This window comes from Gallinula chloropus (assembly GCF_964237585.1).
Source record: "Gallinula chloropus genome assembly, chromosome: 23".
NCBI lineage: Eukaryota > Metazoa > Chordata > Aves > Gruiformes > Rallidae > Gallinula > Gallinula chloropus.
Window position 1 is genome coordinate 7,787,794 of NC_140108.1, and position 19,780 is coordinate 7,807,573.

Sequence of the window (19,780 nt, forward strand, 5' to 3'; positions counted from 1 at the left end):
CCTGTGTGTTCACATCTGTAATTTTGTGTTGGTTCAAAATTGCATATATATGAAGCCTTAGTTAAAACAGCAGCAAAAGGAAACCCAGACCTTTTGCACATCCACCTAAACCACCCATACCTCTGACATCTCCAAGCACCATATTTTTAGACAAGGTATTCTGAACATCTCTATTCTAGACACACTAAAATCTTGCTACCCTGCAGCCAAATACATGTGAGGCACTGGAAGCAGGTGGAAAGGAGCAGGAGCTGACTACTGTGGCAGAAAAATCTTAAACTCATATTTTAACACAAGACTATGGACTGAATTTATCCCCCTCTTTCAAAATCACGTTATAATTTGTCTGTTCTCTGAAGTGTTTCATTTTTTCCACGCTCACTGACAAACCTAAAGCCAGCACCGTTTCCACAGCATGGAGAAAAGTATTTAATGAAAAAAGGAAAAGGTATATGCATATAAAAACATTCTGACACAAGCCATTTAACAGAAACAAAACAAAGAAAAAAAGGAGAGGGGCAAAACTGAAACAAAAAGAGACAGTGATGCTTATATTTACATTATATTAAGAGAATAAATTTAATCAAATATAACATCTCACTTGGATTTTCAGGTAACCCTTCAGAAAGAGGGGTTTTTTACAGTAAAGATGGAACCAGAGTAAAAATAACTTTTCTGTTTCAGACAGTAGTGGATATGACCCTTGTGTTGCAAGATGCTTTCAGAGATTACCCAAAACCAGACTGATTAAAAAGCTTCAAGTGCTGACTGCGCATTGCTCTGGCAAAAGCAGTTCAAAAGCAAAGCCTGTATTTCCCCCAGCTTCTTCATTCATGAGTTCATCAGCATCATTAATTTGCACAGAGGCAAGTAATTATCCTGGTTTTAACAATGAATTACAGTTAAGTAGCAATCACACACCTAAGTCAACTCCATTATTCTGTCCAACATCTTTAAGCTCACAAAGAAACCTCCCTGTTTCAAATTTCATTCTAAAATGATTTTTTAAGACATCTTAAGCAGTCTCAAGTCTTCCCCATTCCCAGTGCAGTTGCAAACACAAAACCTATCCCACTATAATCAGTTTTCTTTTTAAAGGAGATGCAAAGGAGTTTCTCTGCAACGTTTAAAATAGAAGTTCTTACCCACAGCTCCTAAAGATAGCTCAGCAATAGAGGGAAAAATTGTATTAAATTCTCAACAATACATAAGTAGGTTGAGATGCACTGAGAAAAATACTGGAAGATGAGCCAAATGGTCTATGTGGGGATACTCTCATCAGGTTAGAACACACGTATCTGAACCACAATCCCCTTTACAGAAGCCAACATCTTTCAGTGTCCTTTGTGATTTCCATGGATCAGCAGCTATAAGGGCAACAAGAAGAGTTAAACATTTAAGAAGTCCCCACCAAACACAATTAGCCAAAAGCAGCTGAAAATTCAGCTGGATTAACTGTACAAACCCAGGTGAACCGACGCAGTCCTGGAGCTGCCTCACTACTGATGGGCCCTTTTTATCCCTCTCATACCAAAGGCAACAGAGCTGTAGATCTTACGTATGGACGGAAGCTTTTTTCTATAGTCTAGGACAACACACTGTAGGCATATAACACAGGTAGCAGCAAAGTAACTTTCTGTCTGTTTGGGGGCTGGATTTTCTTTTTTTCCTTTTGTTTTTTTTTTTTCTTTGAAAGCAAGAAAGTGCTTCAGAGCTCTGGAAAAGTGAGCAGGATCAAAACTCCTCATGGACATTCCGTGCATAGTCCATAAGCTTGCTGCCTGTGAAGTATTCACTGTATTTCAGGATCTCCTCCAGCTCCAAGTGATGGTTTTGATTTTCATCTGCTACTGCTATCATTTGCTTCGCTTCATTTAGGGCATTGTATTCATTCATGGGATCCATGTATTCCTAAAACAAGGAAGAAAATCATTGCCAATCATTAAATACACATTTCCAGAAATCAGGATGAAGGACGTTAGCTCTGTGTAAGCTTCAGCAATTTCAAGACCAACATAAGCTGTCCCAAAGTAAACAGAGGTCATGGAAAAAGGCATGTGTCATCTAAAAAGGTGTCAGCACATCTTTGTGACAGGCTTACATCTATCTCCTAACTAATTTTCCATTCACTGCTTCCTCAGCTGATCTAATAGAAATCCAGCTTTGCCCAGTTTATGCCAGTGTCCACAATAGAAACAGTGTTGACATTTTGGTTGCAAACCAAACTATCAGATTTGGTGTGTTTAGTGAGGAAATATCGATTTAAAATTGAAGTGGCACACTGCCAACCTGGTGACCTAAATTTTCTTGTTTCTGGAGAAAATCTTTTGTGAACATGTTCAATTTAGAACTTTCTTGTTCCATTTTAAACCCTCAGGCAGACACCACAGAGGTCCAAAGTTGCAGAAACAAAGCATTTTGCTCCACCTAACTCAAAATACTTCCCCTCCTCCAGCAAAAAGCATGAGGACACTATCAGCAAGTACTACAGAACACTTACAATCCAAAGTTTTGTCATGTAGACACACATAGCATATTGTTCATTCAAGTATTTCTGGGCTTCATACTCACTAAAGCAGTTTCAATCCTGTATTAAGAAACCCCACACTACTGCTTTTAAAAACACACAATATTTGAGGAGGACTTACCTCCAGCTCTTCCATTGTGACAATGCCATCGTGGTTGGCATCAATGACCTCCTCAAATTCCTTCTTTCTGTCTTTTACCCAGTCATCATCAATATCTTGAGCTTGCTGGTTCTCTACAGTCCCAACAGGTAATGAGATGAACTCTGAAAGGGTAAGTTTCTTATCGCCGTCTTGATCTACAACCAGAGCACATTGGAACTGAAAATTATTTGCTTAATGGCCATGAAAAATGAGAAATTCCTTCATGTCAGAGGCATACATTGGTACAGCTGCCTGGTTTCAGTAGCTCACAATCCCCATTCTGGTAGAGAAGACTAATTACCATTTGTATCTCTGGTTAGACAAAAGCCTCTCTGATTACAGCACACACACAGTGTTTCAGAAGGCTAAAACCAGACACTCATCAATACACTAAACAAAAAGAACTTTACTAGACCTGAAGGACACACCAGTTGGCAAGCTGGGCTTTTTTATTTCTTTATTTCATTGCTATTGCTTATTTTTTCAACAATCTGCTGCAACAGAACTTCTCCCAGCTATATCTAGCCTGCCCTTGTAATAGCATACAGGTAAAGTAACCCTCAAAAACTGCACTGGAGCTGTCCTAACTCTGCACCTCTCACGGTTGAGTATCACTGGAAACTCTTCATAGTTACTGAGCTAACAACTAGCACAGTCATAGTTCTCTTTTTTTTAATCCAGGTGTTATAACAGTTTTAAATATGCATCAGTATTGACTCAATAGAAAAAAAAACAACACATGCACCAATACTTATGAATTTTACAAAAGCCTTGTTTTCTCAGAAACCTCACCCCTTTATTTCCACTTTCAGGACTGTACGTCACAATTCTTACACAGCTGGTGTAGGGGGGAATGGGGAAGCAGTCAGGGCCCTCCTCATGGAACATTCACATCAGTACACTCAGTGAACCTCTTCTACTCCTTTGCTCTAGCAACCCTACAACGCAGCAGCACTTCAGTGAGAAGTAGTGTGGGCTGACTGTTGTATGAAGTACTCAGCTCTCTCTCACATGTAACGTCCTGTTCTTTAAGAACCAGAAACCAAATTTGGTCTTAGACATGTGCTAACAGGTTGTTTTTCTTACTCATCACGTTAGAAAATGTGTAGAACAGAGTAAACAAAGCGTGCAAAACTTTCAGATTGACCCACAGAAGCTCAGTGACCTAACAACCACCCAATAAAAGGCCTTGCAAGTAAACAACTCCCCCAAAAGCACGTTTTGGAATAGCATACCCAAGTCTCGGATGATCTCTTTCACCATGAACTTCAGCATTCCCCTACTATGCTCTGGATGAAGAAAGGACAAGAATTCTTCTTCATTCAACAACAGATCAGGAGGTGGGTTGTCAGCTTGGTACCACCGATCCTTCAGGTTATCTAAAACTTCCTGTGCTAGAAATTTAAGAAAAGGTTTTAAGCTGACACGTTCAGTCTGTTTACAGGCTTTAAAATATACCTTAGCCTGTTACTCAGCTCTTTAAACAAGGAAAAGTTATGAAACAGTTATTTTACTGTTCTGCTCCCGGGGCAGCAGGTTCTGAGAGGAAACAAAGAGCAATTAGTTCATTCTAGTTCATGCTGAAACACAAGGAAAGATCCTGTAACCAAACAAGTGAACTGAAACTTGGCGATGAAAATAAAGATTTAGCTACACCTGTATGAAAACTTCAAGGTATCAAGTGAAATGTACTGTGCTACCAGCAGTATTAGCTGCTTCTGGGAGGAGGTGTGAACAATCCATCTTTGTTCTGTACTTGTTTTTCTCCTTTATTTTCAGATTTTGAAAATACCAACACAAATCTCTCACCTGCCTGAATACCAGCAGTACTTTTCTTCTGAACGAATCGTATTTGTTTTCTACTTCAAACCAGTCCTGCACACTGAAATAACCAAGACACTCTTCAAAAATTCAGAATACCCTTCAGATTCAGTGTCTCCATGTACTGCAACTGTCACATCTCACACCTAGTTAATATCTACTGGAAAAGAAGATGTCAGCTGATGATTTTTCTATCCAAATAATCATTGCAGAACAATAAACCCTTTACTGTTTTGTGTGCTTTCTTCCAAGGCCAAATAACATGACTACCAAATCTAGAAAGATGTTTCTGATCTGTGAAGCACCACTGTACTAGTCAGCACGCTGGTTAATCACAGCACAGGGGCTTATGCTACTTAGAGCACTTAAGTCTACCACAGGTAAGAAAATACTCGTTGCCAACAGAGCAGTTCCAAGCGTGATCAAAGGGACACGTTTTATTACTTCAACGTTACAACACTCAACTTTTCATATTTCAACTTGCCATTTCTTAATGTAACGTTACCTAAAGCAAAACCCGTTGTATTGTCACTTGGAACTCTTGATAGGTATGTTCAAGCTCACAGGATTTGAGTAAACACCATGGTACAGTGACCACAAAGCGATGATGGAATTATTCCAACTGCACACAACTTTAAGTGCAGAGGGTTTTTTCCCCTCCAGCCATGCTGCAATTCTACACAGCACACTCCTCCTCCACAGAACTATGCGAGTTGAACAAGTTCAAGAACAGTATTAAACAAATAATATAAAAAAGAAAAATCAAAGCCTGGCTTTTACAGAAAACAACAATACACTTTAATGTACGGCTATTCTTTACAGAGCATCTAGCTGGAAAGGCTAGAAGAGGACTAGGAAAGCTGTGAAGACACTTCTGCCTTACCCCTGCTCCTCTCCTTTCATCATGTGAAAAGCTAAAAATTTAAAAGAATCACCAACACAGAGAGAATTTGCATCCTTAAATTCAGATAACATCATCCAGTATATTTCAGGCTAAAAATAATGTGTTTTGTTGGAACTAGGAGACATTTAGGAGTGTAGCTCTACAAAAGAAAGTTTGGAAACATCACAAACAGATAGCAAACTAAGCACCAAGATAAGCTGTCACTTTTCAGTTACTCCAGGATACAAGTACTTATTACTCCTTTTAGCTACCCTGTCTATTCTATACCAGAAGCCATTCTGACTTCAGACCTAAACCTGGCATTTGTTTTAGTTGGCACTATATTTTTCTAAGGGAAAAAAATTTTGCTGCAAGGTGAAGGACACATGTACAAATACATATACTGGCATAAAAATCGCTTTTCATTTCATCTTACACCTCACAAACAAGCACTTAAGTTCAGTTTTCCTAAACTCAACTGAGACTCAGAATCTGCACACGAGTTTCCACTAAAATCACGCATCTGACTTGAAGAAAAACCACCCTGCCACACACAATATGAATATTATGTGCAGCTAGTGGTCCTGAGCATAACCAAACAGGAAAAGAGATACCTGTATAGTGTATGCTTTTTCTGGTGTAGGCATTTTCTATATGACACACTGGAAAAAATACTGTGTGTAGCACACCCCGCTCTCTGCAAAACACACTAACAAACACAAACCTGAAGCATTTGCTTCTCACAAGTTTTAAAAACATTCTGAAAGACTAAAGTCTTCAGATAAACTTTTTTTTTTCTAATTTAATAAACAGTCTTAAATAGTAAATAGCTGCTGCGTGCCTTTGGTGGTTGAGCTCAAGAGGGGAAAGAGAAAAAAAAAACCAACAACAGCCTCATCTACAATCTTGGTTGCAATTAAGAGTTAAGTCTACTCTTCCCAAAAAATGACCACAGAAAAGAAATCCTTCAAAATCTTAATATGAATCTTAGAGCAGTTTGTAAGCTACAAGGTTTAGTTATGCCAAGGACAAAAGTAAACAAAGAATAAGCAGATCGCTTATGGTTTCCCAGCGAAGCCAAGCTCAAACCTCAGAAGTCACAAGTCAATCTCCCTCTGCCCACCATTCTTACTCAGTCTTAAATGAAACTCAACTGTCAGTCATCAGTTCAAAGTGTTGCTATTTGCATAAGTTAAATAAAGTGGTGTTCCCACTCCTGGCATCCAGACCGTAGCGTGCTGCTGCGCAAGGCTCAGAGCGTGCCTCAAAACCCACATCTTCAGTTATTTTTTATTATACAGACTGAAAAAGAGTACTTTGGCACTGCACTAGGGTGTAAAAATAAGCTTTGCCTGTCATCCTCAGGAAGCGGTAGATAACTGGGTTGATTTTCCCAAACAGGGCTTGTTACCTAGGTAGAAAAATGATTATGTATACACTTCCCTTATTCAGTACATCTTTTATCTGATGAGCATTCCTGTAAACTGCAGTTAACCACACTGCCAGTGAACACGCTGCACAGGTGTTTTCCCTGCCCTAAAATACTAAAGGCCCATTTGCATTTTAGTTGCTTTTTGATAAACGGAAAATATAACATAACCCACTTTAAAATGACTAATTCCTGCAAGGAAAGGCTAAGGCTCTGCGCTTTAACTAACAGTAAATTCACACACTTCTACATGGGGTGGCAGGGAGCAGGGAGGTTGCTCTGCTAAGACTTACACCAAGCCAGATTCAAATGAAAGTTTCAAAAGTGGTGAGAAAGAAATGATCAATCTCACTAACCTGAAGAATCAATCTCTTTCTACAGAGAGCACAGATGAAACCCGAAACAATTGTTAGGCAACATCCTGCTGTTAATTGCTCCCGTGCTTTGCAGTGCCTGAGCATGTGCTTATTGAAGCACAACACTGGTAGCACATACACCCCCTCGCCCCCCCGCTGGTTTACAGCAGGAATCCCGTATAGCAGCTCCTTTTCATTTTGTTCCCCCAGGAACAAACACCCCAGGGTCCACAGGCACCACAGGTGAGACAAAACAGATAACTGGAAAATATTCAAACAGGCAGTAACAGAGAAGCAACCACAATTTTTCAGTGTTCAGGATTTACACCAAGAGTGTTGGGAGGCAGATCTGAGTTGGAAAGGAATTGAGTATTTTTGCCTTATGACACATTCCACATTTGTGCAGAAGCAGAACAACAATTAAAACATCCACCTTGTATTAAGAACTGTTTTGACTTTCAGGTTTTAGGGAAGTAAAAGAAAACCCGACACACACCCCAACGGCCTGCACTTACTTTCTTCATCTATTTTCAATTCTTCGTTGTTTTTGATCTTCTCTGCAACCTCTTTTTCATTAAAGCCCTTGCTTGCCAGAAATTTAATTCTATATTCATCCCAGGACACATGGCCTGTAAGAAGACACAGATCTCAGACATGACACAGCACGGTCATTGCACAAAACAGTACTTGCTAGAATCTTTCTGTTCAGGGCTGTAACCATCACAGTAAGCTTTATGAATAGCAATATGACAACCACCCTCTGATTCAATTTTATATTTCTTTAGACTAGACAGGGCTTGTGAAAGTAACCTATTTACATCACCATCCTCACCCCATTCCTGGCAGAGCCACTTCACTGGTTACGATTTCCTAGGGCCGCAAGAGAACGAACAGAGCAGTCAGCACAGAACTAGAACACCAACTGCAGCACGTTACTCCTTTGGTCTGTTACATCCTGTATGGATCAAAACTGCTGCGATCACACACAGTCCATGTACAGGTGGGTTCTGCCACAGCACATCTGAAGCTCGTAGCCAGCCCTGCCAGCTGCTCAACTGACTGAACGCGTCACCAGGAGCTGGAAGAAGCATTTCATCTCACCATCACCATCAGGGTCCACAGCTCGGAAGTGCATTTTATTCTCTTCCACAGCCTCCTGGAAATGTTCATCTGTCTTTTCCATGATCCAGCGCTGCATCTCTTTTGCCCCTATTTTCTTATCATTATTTATATCCACCCTAGGAATGAACAGCACACAAATTTAGATTCGGGGATGGTGGGGGGAGGTGTGATTAGTGTGTGATTAATTTTGGTTTCTAGAGTAGTTATTTTATTCAGCAGTAACAAACAGGTTGCTACGGGAAACAGAAGTCTATTTATAACCCTCTCTGAAAAGTTGCCCATTCTTTGAATTCCGGAGTAAACAAGTAGGAAGTTAGCCATTCATTTCATAATTAAAGCAACTACAGTATCTGGGTTACTACTCAGTGAAAAACATTCAGCCATACTTCAGTTTGCTGTAAATTAACTCATTCCTATATTATGGTTTTGAGTAAATTTAAGTGGAAGAAACCACGAATACATCACTCATGGCATATTAGCTCATTTCTTATTGGCTCAGAATTATCAACCCCACAGCTGGAGCAGACTCACTACTTTGAAAAATCTATTCCCTAACATTCTCTCAAACCTTCAGGTCCCTCTCAATGTATCTTTCCAAGCCCCTTTTCCCTTTATCTTCCAAGATCGATGAAGTTTACCGAAGGGCTGTCTCCCTGTGTCTGCCCAGGTCAGATCACAACTACTGTGACCACCAAAAGGAATAAAACCACAGCATGCATAACGTGGATGCAAGGACTTTCAAACTGTTTAATACTTTGGCTGTCGTGCTTGTAAGCAGAAAAACCACCCCAAACAAGCCAAGTTTCCTCCATTACACCCTGATGTCTGGTCACACATCACCACTGATGTGATTTTACTTCTTCACACATTTCAAAGGTCCCAGCATGCGTTTGCTCTCCATTAGATTTCTAAGTTACCAGATTCACTCTGCCCTCTCAAAGGATGTGCTTGTACTCAGTGCTACTGAGCCACAGAACTAAACGTTTTCTACCTGGCTAAAATTATCAGTACACATCCAATTGGACAATCCACTCTTCTCCTTCATGTACTACCAAGATATACTGCCATACCATCAGTTCCATTTAACACTTATTTCATTAAAAAGAAGTTAATATAAAAATTACAGTTGAAGAACAAATACAAAAGCAGTGATATGTTACATTAAGGGGTGGGGTTTATCAAGTATTTATTCAAAAAACTGTACATTTAAAACTGAAAAGAGATCACTAACATTTAGGAGGTGAGATTCTATTTAAAGCACATCAAAACAACTTGTGTTCAATTGAAAAAAAAAGAAAGAAAAAACACAACAAAAAGCCCCAGCTTGATTCTGGCTTTTTTTATCTGTTTGTATCACTGTCTGAACTGAAGTGTTATCACTGAAACTCAAGTCATTTAATATGTGATTTGCCTTTAAATGTCAAGTAAATGTTAAAAGCTTAAGCCAAATAACAATCCTAGCACCTAATCTTCTACAGCACTTGACTGTATTATGAATAAGGGCAGTATCAGTGGTTTGAAGTACTGTAACACACATGCACACAGGCTCAGTATTAGCAACTTTTCAGTATCAATGGCAAGGTACATAAAATGCTCACATTCGACTCACCACCCAGCACCTACCAGGTGAACCACCGTGGGTTTTGAGGTGGAATAGGCACTATCACAAATGAGAAGAGGAAACGAAGTATTTTCCCCTCACCACTTAACATTCTAGTTTCCTCAGATCAAAGCTACCAAACTTACTACTTCCAAGCTGTACTTTCCAACTAAATCACGTTGTAAGGAGGGAGAAAGGTAACAAACATCCCATTTATCTATCTCATTAAAGTACACCTTTGTTCTGCTACCACAGTTCATGAAAAATCTCTCCAGTGACTCAGATTTTCAGAAGCCAAGAGGCATTCACTGCACCAGATGAGCTGAAACCCTTCCAGTGTCCATCAACAGCACCTCTGCTGAGGGGAGGATTTACAACTGCAGGAAGCATTAAGATAGGACCCTGCTGCAGGGTCACCATCCAAGGCAATTAACCAAGGCTGCCCGTGCTTCCTATCTCATCCCTAATGGGCTACTGAGAACATTTTACTACTAATGATGAGCACTGATAATTAATTACATGTTGCTGAACAACCTAATACTGCTAAGTCATAGAAAATGGATTTTCTAACTCAGTGATGGGCAGTTTTCTGAGGCAGACAGGCCTGGACACTCACCAGGTGTTAGTAAGGAGTGGTACATTCTACTGCACTCCACACAAACAATGCCAAAGAGCAAGTACTGGTAAGAAAGGATTTAAGAGCACAAAACCAAGACAAATCCAAGCAAGAATACTGTGTCCAGTCTGTAACTTTGCCCAAACCTTCCTTGGCAATTTGTGTACAGAAATTCTCAAAGTTCATGTTAGACCAGCTCAAAAAAACCAACCCTTTTTGAGACTCTCTTTTCTCCAAGAAGTGTAACTTTCTGCTTGACAGGGCTTTCTCACACTCATAGAAACTTGGGTATGTGATGCACTACTTCCTGAATTGACAGCAAAGAAAGTTTTTTTTGTAAAAGCAGGGAAAAGTGTTAGCATAAATCTGAATATGAAAGAAAAAAGCTACAGAGAGCAACTTACCTTACTGCTTATCTGTCTTGTCCCAGAGAAAGTTACAGATACAGCCCAGAGATAGTCGATGCAACGTGATAAGTGCCATTAGATTAACACAGCTCAGTAAGGGGCAGCACCAGAGGTACCAGCTCCTTGTAATGTCCAAGTTCAAGGTTAACACTTCACTGACTGTCCAAACTATGTTTCGTTATCCTTTCACAGCCTAAGTACTACCTCTGGGTGAGAAACAAGTGAGTACACTGCTTTGTAAGGTAATTGTAGGTTTTTCTTTAACAAGAGCCTACAGCAAGAGCTACACTAAATATAGGTGTCAAGCCTGGAAGAACAGGTTTTTAAACACTTCAGCCCAGTTTCTCAACCACAAACCATTAAAAAAAAAATCAGATTTTTGTGGTCATCTTTCAAAGCGTCCACATTGGAAAGTATTAGCAAGATACATTAGCCACTCAGGTTTTCAGATTCCTAAATGACAACACTGCAGTGCCACCAGAGGTATCAGAGGGTGCAGGGAAGGGAGTGTTCTTGCCTAAAGCAAACAATTTTCTCAGGCATGTAATGCATATCCCTTTCCTGCTGGTTTCTGTTTCATCTAAATAATAAAAAGCAGATCTAGAAAGTCATTTTTAATCACAGGTACTACAGCAAAGCTTTACTTTATGTGGTTGGAGGTATGTAAAATTCATTAGATGTATATTTAAATGTACAGGTTAGGAAAAATACAAGTCATGGTTCACACACTACTTGAAGTCTCCCAGTGGCATACACCACCACCAAGTTTAACTGAATAATACAAGTCTCTAATCTAAACCAAAGATACCAAAACAGGAAAGCTTCAAGTGCCCCCTCTCCTCACTCTCTGTTCGACCTGCTGCTGTCCAACATCAGCTGACCTTACCAGCATCTTCCCACCACAGACAGAACACAAAACATAGTTTATTTCTACTGGTTTAAGAAATGAGACAAACCTGAAACTACCAAAGGGGCAGGGATCTTGCCCTGTGGGCAATCTGAACACAAACAATCCCAGCTGGAAAGTCCAGGAGAGCTACACTGAGAGACACTGTGGGATTCAGAATGAGTTCTGCTTTAGGAAAAGCTGAATTCAGGACTTTTAAACAAAGGGAATAGATCAATTAAAAGCCCCTCTGTAGTTTAACCTGTGACCCGATGAATGACCATCAAGGTAGGCACTTGGCTCACACAAAGATTTTAAGCTTCAAATCACAACCAGGGCTGCCATCCAAAATGCACGAGTTACAAGGATACTCAGAGTTCAGACACTCAGAGGTAACTCCATCTCCACAAAAACACCCAGACAGAGAGCCACACACACGACATTCTCCAGTACTTCATCAGTTTTGTTCAGTACAGATCCTTTAAATGAAAAGCCAGCTGGCCCTTTGAAGCAAGGCTCACCACTGAATTCTGGTACCCAAAGCCACTGATGCAGTGAAATCAGTGCCAGCACTGATCAGAGCTCGGCTGCTTTCGGTATCTTTCTTCCTTCCCTCCCACCATCACCCACCTACACAAGGTAAACTCCACCATAAAGCAAAAGAATTTTCTATAGATTCCAGGCTAATTTAAATGGAAACTGCAGCAAGTGGGGATTTTCTCTGCAGTTACAAGAAGAAAGGATGTTAAGTAAGCGCCTCTCACAGAGTCTCTTGACCTGAAGATACCTGAACACTTACCCCTGGCAGGGAAAGACAACTAAAAAGATGCACCTAGGATTTTCTGCACCATAGCCTAATTTCACAGGCCAGAGTGGAAGTAACAGTTAACTTGTACCACTGTGAGTAAGTAAGGCTTGCCCTCCCAGCAAAAAGTGACTGAATTACAAAGCGACACTTTTTCTTTCAGCTCAGGGAGCTTTTCTTCCACATTTCAACATTATTTTCAGTAACCCTACTAGACAATAACACACAATTTGAAGTGTCTCATACTGGCACCCACTGAACCTCAGCTGTCCTTCATTAAAACATACCATGTTCTCTTTATGCCTTCAGAGGAATTCCAAAGCTTCTGGAAGCCTGAGACTTTACTAACTGGTCACAGAAGTTCACAGCGTGTCTCTTCCCACTCAGCCTTGGAGAGCACCAAAATTCCTCAGAATGCTTCTCTATTCCTAATCTGATCATCTGACAGAAAGCAATTTGCAGAGAGTATCAGTGAAGCTGATCTTGAATCCAATTGCTTTAAGCTTCCTAAGACAACCTCTTTCATAACAAACCAGCAGAAACACATGGGCTTTGCAATTTGTGTGTGACAACTGACTCACAACCAGCTGAATGTTTCCAATAAACACAGAGCAATAAAGAAAATGAAAGCATCTAAGCACAACCTTAGTATCTGCATATATCCCACCAAAGAAGTGAGTGGTCTGAATAGCAGATGTAGTAGTAAAGGGTTCTCTAGATCAAAAAGGCACTCTGCTGTGCCTGTTTCCTTCAGCTTTACTCAGAAGATGACCAGAAAAAAGATAAACAGAACACCAAGGTTGGAAAAGACCTTCAAAATCATCAAGTCCAACCATCATCCCTACACCACTGTAACCACTAAACCACCTCCTGAAGCCCCATGCCTACCTGTTTTTTGAATACCCCCAGGGACAGCAACTCCACCACCTCCCTGGGCAGCCTGTTCCAATGCCTCACCACTCTTTCAGTGAAGAAATTTTTCCTAATGCCCAATCTGAACCTCTCCTGGCACAACTTGAGACCACTGAACAAGGTGGGAGTGGGGATTCTGTACCTCCCTGACATCCCCACACATCTGCAGACACTTTCCCACAGCAACTCCCTGGTTTCTGCCACCCAGCACAGACTCTGTCCCCAGGGTCGTGGGGTTTCAGGCTGAATCTTCTCCTTGGCAGCCTGACCTCCAGTGAAGGAAAAACTACTGAGTGCCTGTCTGTCTGTCCTTGTCCTTCCAGCCTTCGCTGGAGCAGTGAGGAATTTCTTGGTGTTTCCCCTCCTGTCCTTGCTGCCTTTGTCCCAGTGTTACCCAGGGCTCCGGGCACATCCATGGGTGGGGCTGGCACTGAGCTGACCTTTGCCTCCTCATCTGTAGGATCCAACGTTATTATTAAACGTTTGAAGAAAATAAAGAGCTTTGTTAAGCCTCCTCATTTCAGCTCAAGTACTCATGCAGCCCCACGCCAGCATTAAGAGCACGGATGTAATTTAAGCTGCCTGATGAAATTAACCCTCCAGTGCAAAGCTGCAAACAAAGCCAGTTCTGCCACCTAGTGCCTACGAGCACACACCGGTCTTGATTGCCATCTCATCTCTGCTTACCCGCCTCCAAACACCTGACAGCTCATCAGCTGACACGAGCCTTAACTAGCACAAGCGCTTTCGAAAAGGGAAAAGGCTCCAGTGCCTGGCAGTGCAGTTAGTATTTTACACCTTCTCTCCAGGCTGAACAGCCCCAGCTCCCTCAGCCTTTCCTCACAGGGGAGATGCTCCAGGCCCTTCAGCATCTCTGTCCCTCCTCTGGACTCTCTCCAGGAGATCCCTGTCTTTTTTATCCCAGGGAGCCCAGAACTGGACGCAACACTCCAGGTGGGGCCTGACCAGGGCTGTTTTTAACTTCCATGCATTTAATTTGAAACGCATTTTAGACACTTGCCACCTACTAGCAAGTTTTATGAAGTGAAAACAACTGCTTATTCCCCACAGTCATACCCTGTTACCCATCTGTGCCTTTTCTTCCCTTCTGGCTTCACTATTGTCTTTCCAGTGCTTTTCCTTGGCAGTTATGTGGAGAAATCACAACAGAAACAAAACCAAAATCCATACTGAACGTGAGACCAAACAATACCTATAAACTTATGACTGTCAATCAAAACTAAACTTACAGCAAAGCCACAGAACAAACTACTGCCAGAAAACAATGGAAACAAATTCCCACCCTCCCAATCCATTGCACAGGCATCCTACCACTAAGGAAGCCCTTCCTCACTAGTTCTTTGATCAAAGATAAAAATGTGATTGATTACTCACTGAGCCAGGAAACAGTAATTAATACTAATTGTTGTATCTCAAGAGGATAAGTAGTTGTTTGCTTGGGGGGAGGGGAGTTTCCAAATAGAAACTCTGTTTTCTCACAGATTTTACTAGACCACAGCACCAGTCCTGTAAACCAATCGTGACTCTCAACACACCCATTCTCACCCCAGAGAATGGTTTAGCCAGCTGTGTTAACACCTTAACAACATGAACACAGTGCTTTCTGTATGATGCACTCCTCCTCATCATCACAGTTTTTAAATATTACAGGAAAATTCCCAATTCTACTCTGAAGATCAGAGCAAGTCTGCCCTGCTCTTGGCAATGCACGTGACTTACTTTGAAAAGATGACCATGAGCTTCTTCCTATTTTTCCTGGGTTCAGAATCTTCCTCAAACTCTTCCATCTCTTTTCCTAGAAAAACTTCTTGATGAAATTCTTTGTTAAGATGTCCATCCATCTCCATTTTGATCCCGTTCAAGTGATCTGGGGGCAAGATCTCGTTCTCATCTTTACTGTCAGCAGGCTTTTCTTTGAGGACAGAGTTATTTGCAGGCCTGGCATACACATCCATCAGAAGAAATACAAACAACAGGGACAAATAGAGAGATCCCAAACTGCAGAAGAAGGCCTGTCTTGACATCATTTTCTTCCCTTTTGACTCGAGGTACTGTCTGATTGAATTATTGTGAAGGGGCTGAATGATCTAAAAACAAAAAGGAAAACCAAAACCCACAGATCAGACAAGTTACACTCTGGAATATCATGTCACTAACAAAACACTGCCTAAACTTCCTACACACACAAATACTCGTTGGGAATGAACTCAACAATCCCATTAAACGTTAAACACACGACAAGAGATTAATCTTTTCGATCTGCACAACTGCAAGCCCTGTCAGGGGGCTTTGGAAGGTAGCAGCATCCTTTAAGCTGCCTAGTTCTGCTCCAGGAACCACCTTCGGGTGTCACGGCAGGAGCTGCCCGGAGAGCTGCAGCCCAAACGCCTCCCGGGAGGTCAGCCCAGCGGCCTGGGAGGGAAGGGCAGCACCCCCGCCCCAGGCTGTGCGGCCACCCCAGCACCGGCGCGCTCAGCGAGCTGCGCAGAGCGGCCACGCCGGCACGGCGGGTCCCCGGGGACCCCAGGAGAGGAAAGCCGGGGAGCTCTGGTTCGGGAAGCGCCGCGGCCGAGGCCAACACGGCTGCAGACGCCCAAAGCGGGGCCGGGGGCGCACGGGGAGCAGCGGACGGGAGCGCAGAGCCGAGCCCCGCAGCCACACACCGAGCGGCCGCGGCTAACTGCCTGCCGGGGACGGGGGAAGCGCGGGCGGGGCTGCCCGGCCCGGCCCCGCTCCAGGAAGGGCCCCACGCACTCACCGGGAGCGGCGGGGCGCCCGCGGCGCCCCTTCCCCACAGGACGGGACAGGCGGCCCGCGAGAACCGCGACAGGCCGCGGGGAGGCCGGGCCCGGCCCCGCTGCCCCTTGGCCCCGTCCCGGCGCGGTGCCGCGGCGGCTCCTCGCGGAAGAGCGTCAGGCGGTGCGAGAGGCCCCGGGCCCGCTGCCGCCCCGCAGGCGCGGCCGGAGGGAGGGAGGAGCGCAGGCCGGGCCGGCGCTAAGTAGGAACTTCGTCAGCACGCCGTGCGTGCCTGAGTGGCGGCGCCGCCATCTTGGAGTAGGGCAGGCGAGCTGCCCGCTCCGCCCCCCCCGCGCCCCCCTCCGCCCTGTTAGGTCCTGCCCAGCCCACCGTTCCCATCAGGACCTTCCGGCTGCCCCGGAGAAGGGGGAAGGCGAACCTCCGGTGCGGAGGAGTGGGACGCTGTGTTTGCTCATGTGCTTTTCCGTCTCTAGGTCAATAATTGAGCAGATCTCCCCCAAGCGCGAGGGGCGGTTGTTACTTCCCTGTCAGGTCCTGGCTGTGCGCCCGCCCCCAGCTGTGCGCTGGCCCCTCGCCTGCCTTTCCTGGCGGCCCGCAGAACGCCGCTTTTCGAGCGCCAGAGCAGCCAGCCAGCTAACGCGCTACAGCGTGTCCTACTCTGCCACAGGCTCCCGGCACCGCCAGCCGAGGCGCGGCCCGGCCCCGGGCCGGAGAGGCACCGGCCGGGGGCTTCCCCCGCCGTGACACAAAACACACCCGGTGCGATGCGGCGCGCCCGGAGCCAAAATGGCGGCGCCTCGGCTTCACATGCCCTGCTGCAAGATGGCCGCCGCAAGGCGCCGCCGTGCGCGGTCAGGTGGTGCGGGGCGCGGCCACTCCCCCTGCCCCTCCCCCCCACACGGCAAGCGGCGAGCGGAGCGGCGGCCGCTGCTCGCTCCGAGCCCGCGCCGGAGGCCCGGCGGGAAGGCAGGGCCGGAGCCGCCCCTCCTCCCGGTGTGAGGCGCCGCTTCCCCAAGGAGAAGGGGAAAAGGCAGGAAGGAGACATGAAACCACCTCTGAGGGACGGCGAGGCGCGGTGAGCCACAGGAATCTTGTCTCCTCTCGGCGGCCGTAGGCTGTTCCACCGCCCCCCCTTCCCCGAGGAGGGCGGGGCACCGTTCCCGCCTAAACCTCCGCGGAGGCGGGGCCCGGCCGTGAGGCAGCTGGGCCCGGCGAGGCCATGAAGCTGCTGCGGCTGCTGTGCCGCCACAAGACGGCCCTGGGCCTGGGCGGCCTGTCCCTCTTCGCCGTAGTCCTGCTTTACCTGGCCAAGTGCACCTCCGAGGGCCTGCGGCCTCTGCCGGCCCCCCGCGGGCTCCCGCACAACCAGCCTGCCGCCGCCCCGCCGCCGCCCCGGGGTGCCAGGGGGCCGCATGGCCCCGCTGCCCCTCCGCCTGAGGAGGCCGCCTTCCTGGCCGTGCTCATCACCAGCGGCCCCAAGTACAGCGAGCGCCGCAGCATCATCCGCAGCACGTGGCTCTCGGCCGCCGGGCGCCCCCCCCACCACGACATCTGGAGCCGCTTCGTGATCGGCACCAGCGGGCTGGGGGCGGAGGAGCTGCGGAGCCTGGAGCTGGAGCAGAGCCGGCACAGGGACCTCCTCCTGCTGCCCGAGCTGCGGGACTCCTACGAGAACCTGACTGCCAAAGTCCTGGCCGCCTACGTCTGGCTGGATCTGCACCTGGACTTCCAGTTCGCCCTGAAGGCCGACGACGACACCTTCGTGCGCCTGGATGTGCTCGTGGAAGAGCTGAGAGCCAAGGAGCCACGCCGCCTCTACTGGGGCTTTTTTTCTGGCCGTGGTAGAGTCAAATCTGGGGGCAAATGGAAGGAGAGCGCCTGGGTGCTGTGTGACTACTACCTGCCCTACGCCCTGGGTGGTGGCTATGTGATTTCTGCGGACCTGGTGCGCTACTTGCGCCTTAGCAGGGACTACCTGAACATGTGGCAGAGTGAAGATGTGTCCCTGGGGGTGTGGCTAGCGCCCATCGATGTGAAGAGAGTGCACGACCCTCGCTTTGACACTGAGTATAAGTCACGGGGTTGCAACAATAAGTACATAGTAACTCATAAGCAAAGCATCGAGGACATGCTGGAGAAGCACCAGACCCTGGCTAAAGAAGGAAAGCTCTGTAAGGAGGAGGTTAAGCTCAGGCTTTCCTACATGTATGATTGGGGAGTGCCTCCTTCGCAGTGTTGCCAGAGGAAGGATGGCATCCCATGAGAGTCTGAGGAAGGAAAAGGCAGATTGGTGATGGACTCTGCGAGCTTGGTTACCGTTCCCTGGGGAGATCCCCAGTAACTAGGGCTGGAAAATTACTCAAAAGCTTGCGCACGATTCGTTATGTCACAATCAATGAAACCTTGAAACTCCTAAGAGCTACTGATGTGGCATGATGCTGAAATGTTTTAAAAAAATAGAAAAAAAAGGGAAGTAGATGACAAAGAGCACGGAAAGGCTCATCCGACAGGATGGAAGGCAAATAATAGATTGAAAATATGGATAGCACAGAAAACTTGGGGGAGATAACGTGGATGAGAAGTTGCTGGAAGATGTTTAACAGACCCTAAGATTTATTTGCTAAAGATCATGACAGGCCTTTACGCTGTCTCTAAGATTGTGAAACTAGCACCTGCTGTTTTATTTCTTGGCAAGGAGCAAGTGTTGGTGTGACAAGGCTTGAAGAGTCTAATGGGGCCCCAAATCAGTCGCTATTGCCAGTGGGAACAGGGGGCTGGTTACTGACACAAGGAATCAAGTAAAGGGAAGGGTTTTACCTGGGATGTTTGTGTTAGGGGAGGGTGAGCGAGTGTTCTTTGGCAAGCACTCTGATTTAGAAGAATGGAATTATTAGACCTGTGTAACTTGTCTCTGAGCTTTTTGTTGTTTTAAAGACATCTTGTACATAACTTATCTGGCAGGTATGGGGTAAGTCTATATATAGAAAGGTGGATGAGCTATGGTATTTGGCAGGTATCTTTTCTTTTGGGGGCAAATAGTTATACTACAAAGCTAGCCTACAGTTAGACATAGGTGTTCTTAGCTTTTCCTCCAGAGACACTGTGTATGAAGAAACATTTCCTCCCAACAGTAAGTAACCTCACTACAAGGTCAGTTGTTGCAGGCTTCAGATTTGTATTGTTCTGATTTACTTCTGTAAAGCATAAATTTAACAGGATTAGAGCAGTGGAAAGAATTTGGGGTTCAAACAAGATTGCCCTAGCATGGGTACCTCAGCTATGAAAGAAAACTCTGGATGTAGTGAAGAGAAATGGGTTTGTTGTTCCTTTCCCCCCCCCATCAAACGCCTGTTTGAGGAGAATCTTGTCTCTCTTCAGGAGCTACATTGCAGTCTGAGACTCATCCCCCAGCAGTCACGTTTAGGTGCCTGAAGCAAGACTCTGCACATTCCCTCCTCCTCTCCAACAGCACCTTTTATTGGAACTAAAAATAATT

The 19,780-nt window shown here is 45.2% G+C and overlaps 2 protein-coding genes across 2 annotated transcripts; one reads left to right on the forward strand and one right to left on the reverse strand.

Moving 5' to 3' along the window:
• Positions 1-411: 411 nt before the first annotated feature.
• Positions 412-16,377, reverse strand: SDF4 (stromal cell derived factor 4). The gene is made up of 7 exons (XM_084274726.1): positions 16,286-16,377; positions 15,247-15,614; positions 8,260-8,396; positions 7,674-7,787; positions 3,905-4,063; positions 2,649-2,824; positions 412-1,911 (listed from the first exon to the last, which is right to left on the reverse strand). The coding sequence occupies exons 2-7, from the start codon at positions 15,552-15,554 to the stop codon at positions 1,735-1,737; spliced, it is 1,071 nt and encodes a 356-aa protein (XP_084130852.1). The 5' UTR covers positions 15,555-15,614; positions 16,286-16,377; the 3' UTR covers positions 412-1,734.
• A 1,126-nt stretch (positions 16,378-17,503) lies between these two features.
• Positions 17,504-18,847, forward strand: B3GALT6 (beta-1,3-galactosyltransferase 6; the record flags this gene model as incomplete). Its single annotated transcript, XM_084274750.1, has 1 exon — positions 17,504-18,847. One exon carries the CDS (start codon positions 17,504-17,506, stop codon positions 18,545-18,547), a length of 1,044 nt encoding a protein of 347 aa, XP_084130876.1. The 3' UTR covers positions 18,548-18,847.
• Positions 18,848-19,780: the final 933 nt, after the last annotated feature.